The sequence below is a fragment of the Somniosus microcephalus genome, chromosome 2 (assembly GCF_052327205.1).
Source record: "Somniosus microcephalus isolate GS21.2 chromosome 2, FLI_Smic_1.0, whole genome shotgun sequence".
Lineage (NCBI taxonomy): Eukaryota > Metazoa > Chordata > Chondrichthyes > Squaliformes > Somniosidae > Somniosus > Somniosus microcephalus.
The window spans coordinates 386,070,722-386,090,705 of record NC_140988.1 but is presented as its reverse complement, the minus strand read 5'-3'; the positions used below and the strand labels follow the sequence as shown (position 1 = coordinate 386,090,705).

Here is a 19,984-nt window from a genome sequence, read left to right as displayed (position 1 = left end):
CCTCACACTGTCACTCAGTAACCCCTCCCCCCAGTGCCCTGTGTTACTGACTGTATCTCTACTGATGTTAATCCAGCTCCCTCACACTGTCACTCAGTAACCCCTCCCCCCAGTGCCCTGTGTTACTGACTGTATCTCTACTGATGTTAATCCAGCTCCCTCACACTGTCACTCAGTAACCCCTCTCCCCCAGCACCCTGTGTTACTGACTGTATCTCTACTGATGTTAATCCAGCTCCCTCACACTGTCACTCAGTAACCCCTCCCCCCAGTGCCCTGTGTTACTGACTGTATCTCTACTGATGTTAATCCAGCTCCCTCACACTGTCACTCAGTAACCCCTCCCCCCAGTGCCCTGTGTTACTGACTGTATCTCTACTGATGTTAATCCAGCTCCCTCACACTGTCACTCAGTAACCCCTCCCCCCAGTGCCCTGTGTTACTGACTGTATCTCTACTGATGTTAATATTACTCCCTTCTAGTGTTAGCCTCAGCACAACACAATGCAAGTTCTGCCGATTGGAAAGCAAAAATTCAACAGAAAGTAAGTGCGGAGGTTTTTTTGGAAGGAGCGGAGGTGGAGAGACACCACATTTTAAGTGGAATTGAAGTGAAATTTGCATTAAACTGAGCAAGGTTTACTGGAAGCATCAATGACCATGTACAGCAATCATCCACTCCATTATAAAATGGCAACGTTTACATTTAATACATCGCGTGGGGAGCTCCGATGGAGACCCCTCCAAATGGAACAAGATTTGTTTTTTGTTGTGTGTTTGAAGTCCTTCTAAATTTCAAAATCTGTGCAAAAATAATGCGTTTAAAATCACCTTCCAACAGAAATTCCTTCAGGGAGGAGGGACCATTTAAAGAAAAAAAAATCAAACATTAATTCCAAATTAAAGTCCAAGGCAGGAGCTCATCATCCTCCGTGTTATTACGTTTCTTGGTCTCTCTGCTCCCTCCCCTCCTCCATCCTCTCCATCAGTTCTGCTACTGCTCGTGAACGTATACACTCGGTGGCTGTCAGTACATCTTCTGTCGACTGGGCAGGATTGCCTCTTTGATGAAGGTGAAGATCACTAGGATACCCGATCGCTTACTCCTCTTACCCTTTGTGAAGTAGTTCGACACGACGTCATCTGTGGAAAATCAAGGAAACTATAAGCCAACCAATTAACCCACCAAACTATAAACTAACTATTCAACTCACAAACCAATCCACAAACCAACCATTCAACCCATGGACCAATCGATCAATCCACCAACCATTCAACCCATGAACCAATCGATCAATCCACCAACCATTCAACCCATGAACCAATCGACCAATCCACCAACCAACCAACCATTCAACCCATGAACCAATCGATCAATCCACCAACCATTCAACCCATGAACCAATCCACCAACCAACCATTCAACCCATGAACCAATCGACCAATCCACCAACCAACCCTTCAACCCATGAACCAATTGACCAGTCCACCAACCAACCAGTCAACCCATGAACCAATCGACCAAACCATAAACTAACCATTCAACCAGTAAATTAACCATTCAGCCCATAAACTGATCAACCAAACTACCATTCAACCCATTAACCGATCCACCAAACCAAAAACCTGCCGACAGTATTAAGGACGGGCGTCTCGACACTCACCTCCGTGCTGAATTGTGGACGGAAGGACGTTCTCTCCAGCGGACAGTGACACAAAGAAGGAGAAAGGGGTTATCCACAGGCACAGTGTGAAGTAAGCTAGTACCTGGACAGAACACAGGAGAACGAGGCGTTTGAGTAACCAAAATATTAACCGAGTAACCAAACGAATGACCGAATAACCAACAATAGGTTTCCAATCCAATGTATAAACCCTTCGCTGTAGCTTTTCCAATGCCAAGGTAACTAGAATCAAACAGGAGCAGGAAAAAGCCACCGGTCCATTCATTCCACACAATCCGGCAGCAATTCCTCCTCCTGGACTTCACTCAATCGTCCAACCTCCCGACAGAGCCAAACAACCACAGATGGACTTCCAAGATCTCCAGAAACTGCCCCAACACCAACTGGCACTGAGCAAAACATATCTTCATCGTCACTGGATCAAAATCCTGAGATTCCCTACCTAACAGCACTATGGGAGCACCTTCACCACATGAACTGCAGCAGTTCAAGAAGAAGGCGGCTCACCACCCCAAGGGCAACTTGGGATGGGCAATAAATGCCAGCCTTGCCAGCAACGCCTAAAAACCAACAAAATATAACAAACCCTCTCGCTTGCCCTCAGCATACGGAAGAACACATTGGGAATTCAGACTCTGAGGACACCACACCTGGAACGACTGTCTGCCCATTAGTTTCAAACGGCCGGTAGGTGGTCGGGGCCGTGAGACTGCTCGCCCAACCCACGTGCCGGGACTCCTGTCGCACGAAGCTCTGGGACAAGCCACACCCACTCTCTCCACAGAGACAGAGCCTAGCGGCTCAGGCCCCACTGTGCTTTTACCATCCTTCCCTGGTTAACTTATTGGTGGTTATGTTACTGGACTGGTAATCCAGAGCGCGCGAGTTCAAATCCCACCACGGCCCTTTGAGAATCTGAATTCACTTAATAAAAAGCTGGTCTCAGTAAAAGTGACCACGAAGCTGTCAGATTGTCGTAAGAAAATTAACTGGTTCACTAAAGGCCCTTTAGGGAAGGAAACCTGCCGTCCTTACTCGGTCTGGGCTGATCTGTGACTCCAGTCCCACAACAACATGGTTGATTCTTAGCTGCCCCCTGAAGAGGCCTAACAAGTCACTCAGTTGTTTCAAACTCTGGGCAACTAAAGATGGCCAATAAATGCTGGTCTTCCAAAGATGCTCACATGCCAAAAATGATTTTTTTAAAAATCCACAGCTTAGTTACTTGTTGGGTGATATATTTCCCCTCGACTGACCCCCAACTTCCTCATTTTTAACTTGTGGGATTCGAACCTTATTTGCTTGGGTCTCTTCACAAGCGAGAAGCTTCAATTGGGACTTGTCATTCTGACACAGTTAAAGGAAGCCACTACGCTCAGTGCGTTGGGGTATCTGCGACATCCCACCTTCGCCACTGCCCGAGTGACTCGATGGTCTCCAATCCATCGGAGTGGGTCAAAAGAGCATAAGAAATAGGAGCAGGAGGAGGCCATTCGGCCTCTCGATCCTGCTTCGCCATTTAATGAGATCATGGCTGATCTGATCTTGGGCTCAGCTCCGTTTCCCTGCCCGCTCCCCATAACCCTTCACTCCCTTATTGTTCAAAAATCTGTCTCTCTCCACCTTAAATATATTCGGTGACCCAGCCTCCACAGCCCTCTGGGGCAGAGAATTCCAGATTTACGACCCTCAGAGAAGAAATTCCTCGTCTCAGTTTTAAATGGGCGACCCCTTATTCTGAAACTGCCCCCGAGTTCTAGATTCCCCCAGGGGAAACAATGGCCACTTATTTCAGTCTCTTCACACAGAGTGGCTCAACACAACTCGGACAGACACTGCCGCCCACAGTACACTGGCTTACCTCAGTGAAGGGGTAGTACTCTTCGGCAAAGTGTTGAAATGCCAGGTAATGGTTATAGACCACCAGCACTGTGGGAACGAGTAAAACCGCCATCAACCTCCACACACACGGCACACTAGTTATATTAAATAATATACATGTCCACAGAGACGTCAGTTCACTGTATAACACTGGGTACAGTACTGGTGGGTACAGGTCTGTCACTGTATAACACTGGGGTACAGTACTGGTGGGTACAGGTCTGTCACAGTATAACACTGGGGTACAGTACTGGTGGGTACAGGTCTGTCACTATATAACACTGAGGTACAGTACTGGTGGGTACAGCTCTGTCACAGTATAACACTGGGGTACAGTACTGGTGGGTACAGGTCTGTCACTGTATAACACTGAGGTACAGTACTGGTGGGTACAGGTCTGTCACAGTATAACACTGGGGTACAGTACTGGTGGGTACAGGTCTATACTGCCGTGTTATACAGTGACAGGCCTGTACCCACCAGTACTGTACCCCAGTGTTATACAGTGACAGACCTGTACCCACCAGTGCTGTACCCCAGTGTTACAGTGACAGACCTGTACCCACCAGTACTGTACCCGTGTTATACAGTAACAGACATGTACAAACCAGTACTGCACCCCAGTGTTATACAGTGACCTGTCCCCACCAGTGCTGTACCCCAGTGTTATAGTGAAAGAACTGTACCCACCACTACTGTACCCCAGTGTTATACAGTGATAGACCTGTACCCACCAGTACTGTACCCGTGTTATACAGTGACAGACCTGCACCCACCAGTACTGTACCCCAGTGTTATAGTGGCAGACCTGTACCCACCAGTACTGTACCCGTTATACAGTAACAGACCTGTACAAACCAGTACTGCACCCCAGTGTTATAGTGACAGACCTGTCCCCACCAGTGCTGTACCCCAGTGTTATACAGTGACAGACCTGTCCCCACCAGTGCTGTACCCGTGTTATAGTGAAATAACTGTACCCACCAGTACTGTACCCCAGTGTTATACAGTGATAGACCTGTACCCACCAGTACTATACCCGTGTTATACAGTGACAGACCTGTACCCACCAGTACTGTACCCCAGTGTTATACAGTGACAGACCTGTCCCCACCAGTACTGTACCCCAGTGTTAGTGGCAGACCTGTACCCACCAGTACTGTACCCCAGTGGTTAGTGACAGACCTGTACCCACCAGTACTGTAACCCAGTGTTATACAGTGACAGACCTGTACCCACCAGTACTGTAACACAGTGTTATACAGTGACAGACCTGTCCCCACCAGTACTGTACCCCAGTGTTATACAGTGACAGACCTGAACCCACCAGTACTGTAACCCAGTGTTATACAGTGACAGACCTGTCCCCACCAGTACTGTACCCCAGTGTTATACAGTGACAGACCTGTACCCGCCAGTACTGTTCCCCAGTGTTATACAGTGACAGACCTGTACCCACCAGTACTGTAACCCAGTGTTATACAGTGACAGACCTGTCCCCACCAGTACTGTACCCCAGTGTTATACAGTGACAGACCTGTCCCCACCAGTACTGTCCCCCAGTGTTATACTGTGACAGACCTGTATCCACCAGTGCTGTACCCCAGTGTTATACAGTGACAGACCTGTCCCCACCAGTACTGTCCCCCAGTGTTATACTGTGACAGACCTGTATCCACCAGTACTGTACCCCAGTGTTATACAGTGACAGACCTGTCCCCACCAGTACTGTCCCCCAGTGTTATACAGTGACAGACCTGTCCCCACCAGTACTGTACCCCAGTGTTATAGTGAAAGAACTGTACCCACCAGTACTGTACCCCAGTGTTATACAGTGACAGACCTGTACCCACCAGTACTGTACCCCAGTGTTATACAGTGACAGACCTGTACCCACCAGTACTGTACCCCAGTGTTATACAGTGACAGACCTGTCCCCACCAGTACTGTACCCCAGTGTTATACTGTGACAGACCTGTATTCACCAGTACTGTACCCCAGTGGGGAGTGAAGGGTAGCGGCATTGAGCGGGTGCCCGTACCCCAGCCACAGTCACGCACTGATGAGCCAATTGGCAAAGAAGAAGACAGGGTCATACACCAAGCACTGAGATGGGTACTTACCGCAGGACAATATAAAATTGGGTGATGTGAGCAGGATGTATGGAAACGTCTGTAAAAGACCAAAGTAGACGAGGTTTGTGAAGAGTCCGACTCCAATCATTAACATGGGGAAATTCTCGAAGAGGTAGAGACCAACCAGCACTCCCGTGGAGAACTGAGGAGTCAAGAAAGAGATTTGAAGACAAACAACAACTTGCATTTATAGATCACCATTAATGTAGAAACACATAGAATTACATCGAGTTACAGCAAGTCTACAGCACAGAAACAAGTCATCCACCGAACTGGTCCATGCCAGTGTTTATGTTCCACACGAGCCTCCTCCCTCCCCTCTTCATCTCACCCCATCAACATATCCTCCTATTCCTTTCTCCCTCATGTGCTTATCAAGCCCTGGACCTTGTCCAAAAGGTACAAGGTACTTGCTGCCTGTATGGATGAGGAAAAGGACTACAGGGAGGATGGGCAAACTGACCACAGCACCGTGGTACAGGGGGCCATCCAAGTGGGGGGAGAAGGAAGGAATGTGGTAGTAGCAGGGGACGGTATAGTCAGGGGGATAGATACTGTTCTCTGCAGCCGTGAAAGAGAGTCCTGTTGCCTGCCAGGGTTAAGGATATCTCCTTGCGGCTGGAGAAGAACTTGGAGTGGAAGGGGGAGGATCCAGTTGATGTGGTCCATGTAGGACCCACCGACATAGGTAGAACTAAGAATGAGGTTCTGCTGAGGGAGTTTGAGGAGCTAGGGTCTAAATTAATTAATAAGCAGAAGCATAAGGGTAATAATCTCTGGATTACTACCTGAGCCACATGCAAATAATAGGGTCAAGCAGATCAGAGAGTTAAATGCGTGGCTCAAAGAGTGGTGTGGGAAAAAGGGGTTTCAATTCATGGGGCACTGGCACCAGTACTGGGGAAAGAGGGAACTGTTCCGCCAGGACAGGCTCCACTTAAACCGGGCTGGGACCAGCGTCCTGGCGAATTGAATAACTAGGGCTGTAGATAGGGCTTTAAACTAAAAAAAAGGGGGGGGGGAGGGGTCAGGTGAGGGGAAATTTAGAAATCTAAAGAGAAAGGTCAAGACAATAGAGCAGGGTCGCGATTTGGGTAAAAATAAGCAGAGTGTGACAGGAAGGGACAGAGAGTTTAACGGTAGCAGTGCAGCAGAGAATAAGGTCAAAGCAGGGAATAATGGTAAAAAATGTTTTTAATTAAAGGCTCTTTATCTGAATGCACGAAGCATTCGTAACAAGATAGACGAACTAGAGGCACAAATAGAGATAAATGGGTTTGATCTAATAGCCATTACAGAGACGTGGTTGCAAGGTGACCAAGGTTGGGAACTAAATGTTCCAGGGTACTTGACATTTCGAAAAGACAGGCAGAATGGAAAAGGAGGGGGAGTAGCCTGATAATAAAGGATGACATAAGGAGAGAAGCGAGAAAAGATCTCGGCTCGGAAGATCAGGAAGTAGAATCAGTATGGGTGGAGATAAGGAATAACAAGGGGCAGAAAACACTGGGAGAGGTAGTATATAGGCCTCCTAACAGTAGCTATACCGTTGGACAGAATATTAATCAAGAAATAGTAGGAGCTTGCAACAAAGGTAATGCAATAAACGTGGGGGACTTTAATCTTCATATAGACTGGACAGATCAAATTGGCAAAGGTAGTCTGGAGGACAAGTTCATGGAATGCATTTGGGACAGTTTCCTAGAACAATGTGTCATGGAACCAACCAGGGAAAAGGCTATTATAGATCTTGTATTGTGTAATGAGACAGGGTTAATTAGCAATCTCATAGTAAAGGATCCTCTGGGGCAGAGTGATCATAATATGATAGAATTTCACGTTAATTTTGAGAGTGACTTGCCTAAGTCTGAAACTAGAGTCTTAAACTTAAATAAAGCCAATTACATAGGTATGAGGGGTGAGTTGGCTAAGGCAGATTGGAAAAATAGATTAAAAGGTATAGCGGTAGGTAAGCAGAGGCTAGCATTTAAAGAAACATTTCATAATTCTCAACAAAAATACATTCCATTGAGAAACAAAAACTCCACAGGAAAAGTGATCCAACCGTGGCTAACTAAAAAAAGTTAAGGATAGCGTTAGTTTAAAAGAAGCAGCTTATAATGTTGCAAAGAATAATAGTAGGCCTGAGGATTGGGAGAGTTTCAGAAACCAGCAAAGGTTGACCAAAAAATTGATAAAAAGGTTAAAAATAGAATGAGAGAAAACTAGCAAGAAATATAAAAGCAGATTGTAAGAGTTTCTACAAGTATGTAAAAAGGAAAAGAGTAGCAAAGGTAAACGTTGGTCCCTTAGAGGCTGAGACAGGGGAAATTATTATGGGGAATAAGGAAATGGCAGAAACATTAAACAAATATTTTGTATCTGTCTTCACAGTAGAAGACACAAAAAGCATAGCAAAAATGGTGGGGAACCAAGGGTCTAATGAGAGTGAGGAACTGAACGTAATTAATGTAAGTAGAGAAAAAGTACTAGAGAAACTAATGGGACTAAAAGCCGATAAATCCCCTGGACCTGACGGCCTACATCCTAGGGTTCGAAAAGAAGTGGCTGAAGAGATAGTGGATGCATTGGTTTTGATCTTCCAAAATTCCCCAGATTCTGGAATGGTCCCAGCAGATTGGAAGGTCACAAATGTAGCACCGTTATTCAAGAAAGGAGGGAGAGAAAAAACAGGGAACTACAGGCCAGTTAGCCTGACATCAGTCACCGGGAAAATGCTGGAATGCATTGTTAAGGAAGTGGAATCAAGTCACTTAGAAAATCATAACATGATTAGGTAGAGTCAACATGGTTTTAGGAAAGGGAAATCGTGTTTGACAAATTTATTAGAGCTTTTTGAGGATGTAACTAACAGGGTAGATAAAGGGGAACCAGTGGATGTAGTATATTTGGATTTCCGAAAGGCATTCGAGAAGGTGCCACATAAAAGATTATTACACAAGATTAGGACTCATGGGGTTGGGGGTAATATAGTAGCATGGATAGAGGATTGGAAAACAGAGAGTAGGGATAAACGGGTATTTTTCAGGTTGGCAGGCTGTAACTAGTGGGGTGCCGCAAGGATCAGTGTTGTGGCCTCAGCTATTTACAATCTATATTAATGACCTAGATGAAGGGACCGAGTGTAATGTATCCAAGTTTGCTGACGATACAAAGCTAGGTGGGACAGTAAGCTGTGAGGAGAACACAAAGAGTCTTAAAGACCTCTATCAGGTCACCCCTTAGTCTTCTCTTTTCTAGAGAAAAGAGCCCCGGCCTGTTCAGTCTTTCCTGTTAGTTATAACCTCCCAGTTCTGGCATCATTCTAGTGAATCTTATTTGCACCTGCTTCAGTGCCTCTACATCCTTTTTGCAATATGGAGACCAGAACAGTTCACTATATGCCAAGTGTGGTCTAACGGCCCAACGCACTTCACAGCGGGAGAAATGGGCACAAAGCGGCATTGAGAGAGCGAGGCCGAGGCAGCTCAAGGCTCTGCCCGCAACTGTATGGTGATAGGACAGGGAGGGGATGTAAGGGAGAGCAACCGAGGGCATGGGGTGGCGTGTAAGGGCCAGGAGACTGCAGCGGTAGGATGGGACAAGGCCTTGGAGGGGTTTGAATTTGACGTGTTTGGAGCAAGTGGGAGGGAATAGGCTTATAGGCGCGGGGGACGGAGTGCAGACAGGTCACGAGTTCTGGACGGTCGGGTTTTGCGTAGGGCGGGGCTCGGGGGCCATCGAGGTGGGCGCAAAGGAAGTGAAGTGTCAGCTGAGGATCGTGCGAGGACTGAGGGTTGGTGTGGTGGTGGATAGTATGTGTTTGGAAGCTCTGTTGTGGATTGAACCAGACACCCAGGTTAGGCAGCACCTGGTTCAGCCTCAGCGGGCAGCTTTGCCGGTGTTGGTAGCAACGAATTTCATGGGTGCCGAAGAGGTCAAGTGAAAGAAACATAGAAGACAGGAGCAGGAGTAGGCCATTCGGCCCCTCGAGCCTGCTCCACCATTCAATGCGATCATGGCTGATCATCCAAATTCAGTATCCGGTCCCTGCCTTCTCCCCATATCCCTTGATCCCTTTAGCCTTAAGAAATATATCTAACTCCTTCTTGAATATATTTAATGAATTGGCCTCCATTGCCTTCTGTGGTAGAGAATTCCACAGGTTCACCACTCTCTGGGTGAAGAAATTCCTCCTCATCTCTGTCCTAAATGGCCTACCCCTTATCCTTAGACTGTGACCCCTGGTTCTGGACTCCCCGACCATCGGGAACATCCTTCCTGCATCTAGTCTGTCCAGTCCTGTTAGAATTTTATAAGTTTCAATGAGATCCCCTCTCATTCTTCTAAACTCCAGCGAGTATAAGCCCAATCGACCCAATCTCTCCTCATACGTCATTCCTGCCATCCCAGGTATCAGCCTGGTGAATCTTCGCTGCACTCCCTCCATGGCAAGAACATCCTTCCTCAGATAAGGCGACCAAAACTGCACACAATACTCAAGGTGCGGTCTCACCAAGGCCCTGTACAACTGCAGCAAGACATCCTTGCTCCTGTACTCGAACCCTCTCGCTACAAAGGCCAACATACCATCTGCCTTCTTAACTGCCTGCTGCACCTGCATGCTTACCTTCAGCGACTGGTGCACAAGGACACCCAGGTCTCGTTGCACTTCCCCTTCTCCCAATCTATTGCCGTTCAGATCTGCATTCCTGTTTTTGCCACCAAAGTGGATAACCTTGCATTTATCCACGTTATACTGCATCTGCCACGCTTCTGCCCAATCACCCAACCTGTCCAAACCTGAAAGGAGGGTCAGAGGCCACGACCAGGGATGGGTCATAAAAATCAGCCTTGCCAGCGACATAGACAGATTGGTGAAATGGGCAGACACATGGCAGATGCAATTTAATGCGGGTAAGTGTGAAGTGATGCACGAGAGGCAGTATAATCTAAATGGTACTGTTTTGAGGGGTGTGCAAGAACAGAGGGACCTGTTCACAAATCTTTGAAGGTGGCAGGGTAAGTTGATGAGGCAGTTAAGAAAGCGAATGTGATACTTGGTTTTGTAAATAGGGGCATTGAATACAAAAACAAGGAAGTCATCAAAACCTTCACAAATCACTGGTTGGGCCCCAGCTGGAGTATTGTGGACAATTCCGGGCACCGCACTTTAGGAAGGATGTCAAGGCCTTGGAGAGGGTGCAGGGGAGATTTACCAGAATGGTACCGGGGATGAAGGATTTCAGTTATGTGGAGAGGCTGGAATTATTCTCCTTAGAGCAGAGAAGATTAAGGGGAGATTTAATAGAGGTATTGAAAATTATGAGCAGTTTGGATAGAGCAAGTTGGGAGAAACTGTTTCCTCTGGCACGGGGTCAGTAACCAGAGGTCATCGACTTAAAATAATTGGCAGAAGAACTAGAGGAGAAATGAGGACATTTGTTTTCCACACAGAGGGTTGATATGATCTGGAATGCACTCCCTGAAAGGGTGGTGCAATTGGATTTCATAGGAACAGAAGCCGGCCATTCAGCCCCTCGAGCCTGTTCCACCATTCAGTGACTGATCTGTGACCTAACTCCATAGACCCGCCTTTGCCCCATATCCTTCAATACCTTTGGTTCACAAAAGCTAGCAATCTCCGATTTAAAATTAACAATTGATCTAGCATTGATTGCCGTTTGCGGAAGAGAGTTCCACACTTCTACCACCCTTTGTGTGTAGAAGTGTTTCCTAATTTCACTCCTGAAAGGTCTGGCTCTCATTTTTAGACTCTGCCCCCTCGTCCTAGAATCCCCAACCAGCGGAAATAGTTTCTCTCTATCTACCCTATCTGTTCCCCTTAATATCCTGAAAACTTCGATCAGATCACCCGTAACCTTCTAAACTCCAGGGAATACAACCCTAGTTTGTGTAAGCTCACCTCGTAACTTAACCCTTGGAGTCTGGGTATCATTTCAAAAGGCAATTGGACATGCACTGTGCCCAGCTACGAGGGAATTCCTGCCCAGTGATCAGGAGAGGGAACCCCAGTTACCCTGTCTGCTGTGTCCCACAATCCCAGTGTAAACAAGGATCCCGCCCACCCACCCCCAGTGCTCACAGCCCCAGCCCTCCCCCCCAGTCACGTGCGAGACACTCACCCATATCATATACTTGATGATACGACTGGTGATGACCGTGTATTCTTCTATTAATTCTGCCAGATAGTACAAGCCTGCAGCTGTTGACAGAGAGAGACACACACGTTACATACCGGCAACCCGATCCAATGCAAAGGGCGGGGGGGGGGGGAACGAGAGAGAAGGGGGGGGAGCGAGCGAGAAGGGGGGGGAGCGAGCGAGAAGGGGGGAGAGCGAGCGAGAAGGGGGAGAGAGCGAGAAGGGGGGAGAGAGCGAGAAGGGGGGAGAGAGCGAGAAGGGGGGAGAGCGCGAGAAGGGGGGGAGAGCGCGAGAAGGGGGGAGAGCGCGAGAAGGGGGGAGAGCGCGAGAAGGGGGGAGAGAGCGAGAAGGGGGGAGAAAGCGAGAAGGGGGGAGAGAGCGAGAAGGGGGGAGAGAGCGAGAAGGGGGGAGAGTGCGAGAAGGGGGGAGAGAGCGAGAAGGGGGGAGAGAGCGAGAAGGGGGAGAGAGCGAGAAGGGGGGAGAGAGCGAGAAGGGGGGAGAGAGCAAGAAGGGGGGGAGAGAGCGAGAAGGGGGAGAGCGCGAGAAGGGGGAGAGAGCGAGAAGGGGGGGAGAGCGAGAAGGGGGGAGAGAGCGAGAAGGGGAGAGAGCGAGAAGGGGGAGAGAGCGAGAAGGGGGGAGAGCGAGAAGGGGGGGAGAGAGCGAGAAGGGGAGAGAGCGAGACGGGGGAGAGAGCGAGAAGGGGGGAGAGAGCGAGAAGGGGGGAGAGAGCGAGAAGGGGGAGAGAGCGAGAAGGGGGGAGAGAGCGAGAAGGGGGGAGAGAGCGAGAAGGGGGGAGAGAGCGAGAAGGGGGGAGAGAGCGAGAAGGGGGGAGAGAGCGAGAAGGGGGGGTTCAGAAAAAGGGAGAGACGTTCAAATAAATGGGGCTGGCATCTATCTCAGATCCTGCCACGTGCTTGTATGAGACTGGAGGCCGCACTCCTAATAAAAGAGAGAGACTTCAATTGATGCTCATTACATAGAACGTACAACACAGAAACAGGTCATTCGGCCCAACAGATCCTTGCTGGCGTTTCTGCTCCACACGAGCCTCCTCCCACCCCTCTTCATCTCACTCCATCAACATATCCTTCTATTCCTTTCTCCCTCATGTGTTTATCCAGCTTCCCCTTAAATGCATCTGTACTATTCACCTCAACCACTCCCTGTGGGAGCGAGTTCCACATTCTCACCACTCCCTGGGTAAAGAAGTTTCTCCTGAATTCCCGATTGGATTTATTAGTGACTATCTTATATTGATGGCCTCTAGTTCTGGTCTTGTCTGCAAGTGGAAACATTCTCTCTGTCTACCCCATCGAACCCTTTATCTTAAAGACCTCTATCAGGTCTCCCCTCAGTATGAGCCCCAGCCTGTTCAACCTTTCCTGATAGTTACAACCTCTCAGCTCTGGTATGGTCCCTGTAGATCTTTCTTGCACCTATTTAAAGACTCCGTGGTTCTGGTCCCGCCCGCATGTGAAAACCATGCCTCGAGTCACAGAAACGTCTTGAGGTGCTTTACACACAATGAATGAAATTGGACTTTAAAAAAATCTTCTCGGCATGTTGGTGAGGCCGCCATTTACTGCCCGGCCAGGATCTCAGCCCGAGACTGTGGCGAAGCGACGGGCCCCGAGGCTGTGGGGAGGGGCCCGGGCCCCGAGGCTGTGGGGAGGGGACGGGCCTGGGCCCCGAGGCTGTGGGGAGGGGACGGGCCTGGGCTCCGAGGCTGTGGGGAGGGGACAGGCCTGGGCCCTGAGGCCGTGGGGAGGGGACGGGCCCGAGGCTGTGGGGAGGGGACGGGCCTGGGCCCCGAGGCCGTGGGGAGGGGACGGGCCCGAGGCTGTGGGGAGGGGACGGGCCTGGGCCCCGATGCCGTGGGGAGGGGACGGGCCCCGGGTCCGTGGGGAGGGGCCTGGGCCCCGAGGCTGTGGGGAGGTGACGGGCCCCGAGGCTGTGGGGAGGGGACGGGCCCCGAGGCTGTGGGGAGGGGACGGGCCCCGAGGCTGTGGGGAGGGGACGGGCCCCGAGGCTGTGGGGAGGGGACGGGCCCCGAGGCTGTGGGGAGGGGACGGGCCTGGGCCCGAGGCTGTGGGGAGGGGATGGGCCCCGAGGCTGTGGGGAGGGGACGGGCCCCGAGGCTGTGGGGAGGGGCTGGGCCCCGAGGCTGTGGGGAGGGGCCTGGGCCCCGAGGCTGTGTGGAGGGGACGGGCCCGAGGCTGTGGGGAGGGGACGGGCGCGAGGCTTAGGGGAGGGGACGGGCCCGAGGCTGTGGGGAGGGGCCTGGGGCCCGAGGCTGTGGGGAGGGGCTGGGCCCCGAGGCTGTGGGGAGGGGCCTGGGGCCCGAGGCTGTGGGGAGGGGCCTGGGGCCCGAGGCTGTGGGGAGGGGCCGGGGGCCCGAGGCTGTGGGGAGGGGACGGGCCCCGAGGCTGTGGGGAGGGGCCTGGGGCCCGAGGCTGTGGGGAGGGGCCTGGGGCCCGAGGCTGTGGGGAGGGGCCTGCGGCCCGAGGCTCTGGGGAGGGGCCTGGGGCCCGAGGCTGTGTGGACGGGCCTGGGGCCCGAGGCTGTGGGGAGGGGCCTGGGGCCCGAGGCTGTGGGGAGGGGCCTGGGGCCCGAGGCTGTGGGGAGGGGACGGGCCCGAGGCTGTGGGGAGGGGCCTGGGGCCCGAGGCTCTGGGGAGGGGCCTGGGGCCCGAGGCTGTGGGGAGCGGACGGGCCCGAGGCTGTGGGGAGGGGCCTGGGGCCTGAGGCTGTGGGGAGGGGCCTGGGGCCCGAGGCTGTGGGGAGGGGCCTGGGGCACGAGGCTGTGGGGAGGTGCCTAGGGCCTGAGGCTGTGGGGAGGGGCCTGGGGCCCGAGGCTGTGGGGAGGGGCCTGGGGCCCGAGGCTGTGGGGAGGGGCCAGGGGCCCGAGGCTGTGGGGAGGGGCTTGGGGCCCGAGGCTTTGGGGAGGGGCCTGGGGCCCGAGGCTGTGGGGAGGGGCCTGGGGCCCGAGGCTGTGGGGAGGGGACAGGCCCGAGGCTGTGGGGAGGGGCCTGGGGCCCGAGGCTGTGGGTAGGGGCCTGGGGCCCGAGGCTGTGGGGGGGGGCCTGGGGCCCGAGGCTGTGGGGAGGGGACGGGCCCCGAGGCTGTGGGGAGGGGCCTGGGGCCCGAGGCTGTGGGGAGGGGCCTGGGGCCCGAGGCTGTGGGGAGGGGCCTGGGGCCCCGGGGCTGTGGGGAGGGGCCTGGGGCCCGAGGCTGTGGGGAGGTCACACACCATCCTGTCTTAGAAATACATCGGCCGTTCCTTCACCGTCGCTGGGTCAAAATCCTGGAACTTCCTCCCTAACGGCACTGTGGGAGCACCTTCACCTCAGATAAGGCGACCAAAGCTGCACACAATACTCAAGGTGTGGTCTCACCAAGGCCCTGTGCAACTGCAGCATAGTTTGTCTATTATGTAGGATTCAGCAACCGCAAGACAGGTGGCTGTCATGAGTTCCCTAATATATACTAGAGTATATATATTTTTTTTTGGTGAGTTAACATTAACTAATAATCATTAAATCTTTATGTACCTGGTCCATTGCGGGTGAATATCGTGAGCGGTGACTTTGTTTTAAACTGGGCTGTGCTGTACGTGAGGACTCACCACACAGACCAGATGGGGGGATTTGGATGAGGGAAAGTTCCTGAAACGGGATTTTGAAAAGAGTGATTCTCTTTCACTGGGGGTTACAAGATCACAAGATAGTTATGGATGAGTTATGGATCCATGCAGAAACTTTAATGTCCCCCGCTCGCAGCATTCCATTGTCACTTCAATAATTTCACTGATTTTGCCTCCACTCCCCGATCTGGGTCTTCATCCCATGTGTTGTTCACTCTTATGTGAAGATCTTCGTACTACCAGTCCTAAGTTTCCCAATTACTAGTGTACTCTTGTCTTAATCTCACAATTTCAAGAGTGAAGTTAAGAAACACTTCTACACACAAACGGTGGTAAAAGTTTGGAACTCTCTTCCGCAAACGGCAATTGATGCTCGATCAATTGTTAATTTTAAATCAGAGATTATCTTTCTGTTAACCAAAGGTATAAAGGGAAATGGGGCAAAGTGGGTAGATGGTGTTAGGTCACAGATCAGCCATGATCTCAGTGAATGGCGGAGCAGGCTCGAGGGGCTGAATGAAACATAGAAACATAGAAGATAGGAGCAGGAGTAGGCCATTCGGCCCCTCGAGCCTGCTCCACCATTCAATGAGATCATGGCTGATCATCCAAATTCAGTACCCTGTCCCTGCCTTCTCCCCATATCCCTTGATCCCTTTAGCCTTAAGAAATATATTTAACTCCTTCTTGAATATATTCAATGAATTGGCCTCAACTGCCTTCTGTGGTAGAGAATTCCACAGGTTCACCACTCTCTGGGTGAAGAAATTCCTCCTCATCTCTGTCCTAAATGGCCTACCCCTTATCCTTAGACTGTGACCCCTGGTTCTGGACTCCCCCGCCATCGGGAACATCCTTCCTGCATCTAGTCTGTCTAGTCCTGTTAGAATTTTATAAGTTTCAATGAGATCCCCTCTCATTCTTCTAAACTCCAGCGAGTATAAGCCCAATCAACCCAATCTCTCCTCATACGTTATATCTGCGATCCCAGGTATCAGTGGTGAATCTTCGCTGCACTCCCTCCATGGCAAGAACATCCTTCCTCAGATAAGGCGACCAAAACTGCACACAATACTAAAGGTGTGGTCTCACCAAGGCCCTGTACAACTGCAGCAAGACATCCTTGTTCCTGTACTCGACCCCTCTCGCTACGAAGGCCAACATACCATTTGCCTTCTTAACCGCCTGCTGCACCTGCATGGTTACCTTCAGCGACTGGTGCACAAGGACACCCAGGTCTCATTGCACTTCCCCTTCACAGAATCACAGAATCACAGAAACCCCACAGTGCAGATAGAGGCCATTTCGGCCCATCGAGCCTGCACCGACACATATCCCACCCGATCCCCGTAACCCCTTACACCAACACATATCCCACCCGATCCCCGTAACCCCACGTATTTAATCCCTCTAACACTAAGGGTCAATTTATCATAGCCAATCAACCTAACCCGCACATCTTTGGACTGTGGGAGGAAACCGGAGCACCCGGAGAAAACCCACGCAAACACGGGGAGAATGTGCAAACTCCACACAGTCACCCGAGGCCGGATTCGAACCCGGGTCCCTGGCGCTGTGAGGCAACAGTGCTAACCACTATGCCACCGCCCCTTCTCCCAATCTATTGCCGTTCAGATAATAATCTGCCTTCCTGTTTTTGCCACCAAAGTGGATAACCTCGCATTTATCCACATTATACTGCATCTGCCGTGCATCTGCCCAATCACCCAACCTGTCCAAATCATCCTGTAGTTTCTCGGCATCCTCCTCACAGCACACACGCCCACCCAGCTTTGTCTGCAAACTTGGAGATATTACATCTAGTTCCCTCGTCTAGATCATTAATATATATTGTGAACAGCTGGGGTCCAAGGACCGATCCCTGCGGTACCCCACTAGTCACTGCCTGCCACTCGGAAAAAGAATCGTTTATTCCAACTCTTTGCTTTCTGTCTGCCAACCAGTTCTCTATCCAAGTCAATACCTTGCCCCCAATCCCATGTGCCTTAACTTTACACGCTAATCTCTTATGCGGGACCTTATCGAAAGCCTTCTGAAAGTCCAAATACACCACATCCACTGGCTCTCACTTATCTATTTTACCAGTGACATCCTCAAAAAATTCCAGTAGATTAGTCAAGCACGATTTAGCTTTTGTAAATCCATGTTGACTTTGTCCGATCCTGTCACTGTTTTCCAAGTGCTCTGCTATTACATCTTTTATAATGGACTCTAACATTTTCCCCACTACCGATGTCAGGCTTACCGGTCTTTAATTCCCCGTTTTCTCTTTACCACATTTTTTTTATAGTGGCGTAACATTAGCTACCCTCCAATCCATGGGAACTGTTCCAGAGTCTATAGAATTTTGGAAGATGTCCAGCAATGCATCACGGTTGAGTCATCTTTCTTGTTTTATTTTTATGCCAAACTGGGATGAACAAAATCTGTAGTTCCTCCATGCGATCTTTAAATGTTTGTCATTGCCTATCCATCGTCAACCCTTTGAGTAACATTCCCCAATTAATCCTACCCAACTCGCGCCTCATACCATCATAGATTCCTTTATTTAAATTCAGGTACCTAGTCTCTGAGTCAATACTTCACTCTCCATCTTAATGAAGAATTCTATCATATTATGATCGCTACGCCCCAAGGGGCCTCGCACAACAAGATTGTTAATTATTCCTTTCTCATTACATAATACCCAGTCTAAGATGGCCTGATCTCTAGTGGGTTCCTCGACATATTGGCCCAGGAAACCATCCCATATACACTCCAGGAATTCCTCCTCCACAGTATTGTTACTAATTTGGTTAGCCCAATCTATATGTAGATCAAAATCACCCATGATAACGACTGTGCCCTTATTGCATTCAGCTCTAATCTCCTATGTAATGAGAAAGGATTAATTAGCAATCTTGTTGTACGAGGCCCCTTGGGTCGGAGCGATCATAATATGATAGAATTCTTCATTCAGTTGGAGAATGAAGTAGTTGACTCAGAGACTAGGGTCCTGAATTTAAATAAAGGAAACTACGATGGTCTGAGGTGCGAGTTGAGTAGGATTGATTGGGTAATGTCACTCAAAGGGTTGACGGTGGATAGGCAATGGCAAACATTCAAAGACTGCATGGATGAACTACAGAATTTGTTCATCCCAGTTTGTCATAAAAATAAAACAAGAAAGATGACTCAACCGTGGCTAACAAGGGAAATTAGGGATAGCATAAGATCCAAGGAGAGGACATATCAGTTGGCCAGAAAAAGCAGTAAACCTGAGGATTGGGAGCAGTTTCGGATTCAACAAAGGAGGACAAAGTGATTAATTAAGAAGGGGAAAATAGAATATGTGAGTAAGCTTGCAGGGAACATAAAAACTGACTTAAAATCTTTTATAGATACGTGAAGAGAAAAAGATTGGTGAAGTCAAGCGTAGGTCCCTTGCAGTCAGAATCAGGGGGATTTATAATGGGGAACAAAGAAATGGCATCCCAATTAAATACATATTTTGGATCTGTCTTCACAAAGGAGGACACAAATAACCTCCCAGAGATGTCGGGGAACATAGGGTCTGATGAAAGGGAGGAACTGAAAGAAATCAGTATTTGTAGGGAAATGGCATTAGGGAAATTGACGGGATTGAAATCCGATAAATCCCCAGGGCCTGATAATCTACATCCTAGGGTACTTAAGGAAGTGCCCTAGAAATAGTAGATGAATTGCTGATCATCTTCCAACATTCGATGGAATCTGGAACAGTACCCATGGATTGGAGGGTAGCTAATGTTACCTCACTATTCAAAAAAGGTGGTAGAGAGAAAACGGGGAATTACAGACCGGTAAGCCTGACATCGGTAGTGGGGAAAATGCTAGAGTCCATTATAAAAGATGTAATAGCAGAGCACTTGGAAAACATTGACAGGATCGGACAAAGTCAACATGGATTTACAAAAGGTAAATCGTGCTTGACTAATCTACTGGAATTTTTTCAGGATGTAACTGGTAAAATAGATAAGGGAGAACCAGTGGATGTGGTATATTTGGACTTTCAGAAGGCTTTCGATAAGGTCCCGCATAAGAGATTAGCGTGTAAAGTTAAGGCACATGGGCCTAGAAATTCAGTTGGTTGCGCCAGCAGTTAGCGCCTTAAGAGAAGTGAATTTCGGGCGCTATGCGTGTAGCGCCCGGGCGCAGCGCAGTTTGCGCCTCGCCCCAAATTAAGTTGACCCTTAGCGCCGGTGCAAAGTTTAGCGCCCACCCGGCTGCGCGCGCCGAAAATGACGTCACATCCTCGTGCAACGCCCTTTGCGCGCCCCGATTCCAAACTTCAGTTGGACCGCCCCATTGTGCGGCTGGCGTCCGGAGCGTTTGAAAAAAGGAACGCAACACAGCCAGCGCGGGCCCCGGGGGGGGCGCAAATTAAAGGGGACGTACCCTCCAGTATAAAGGCCAGCCATTTTGCAGCAAACACTCT

General features: G+C 50.1%; 1 protein-coding gene across 1 annotated transcript; it reads right to left on the bottom strand.

Annotated features, from left to right (window-relative positions):
• Positions 1–623: 623 nt before the first annotated feature.
• On the bottom strand, positions 624–11,938 carry LOC147123844 (protein TEX261-like). The gene is made up of 5 exons (XM_085976387.1): positions 11,848–11,938; positions 5,690–5,843; positions 3,547–3,614; positions 1,665–1,767; positions 624–1,143 (listed from the first exon to the last, which is right to left on the bottom strand). The coding sequence occupies exons 1-5, from the start codon at positions 11,854–11,856 to the stop codon at positions 1,028–1,030; spliced, it is 450 nt and encodes a 149-aa protein (XP_085832513.1). The 5' UTR covers positions 11,857–11,938; the 3' UTR covers positions 624–1,027.
• Between the last annotated feature and the right edge of the window lie 8,046 nt (positions 11,939–19,984).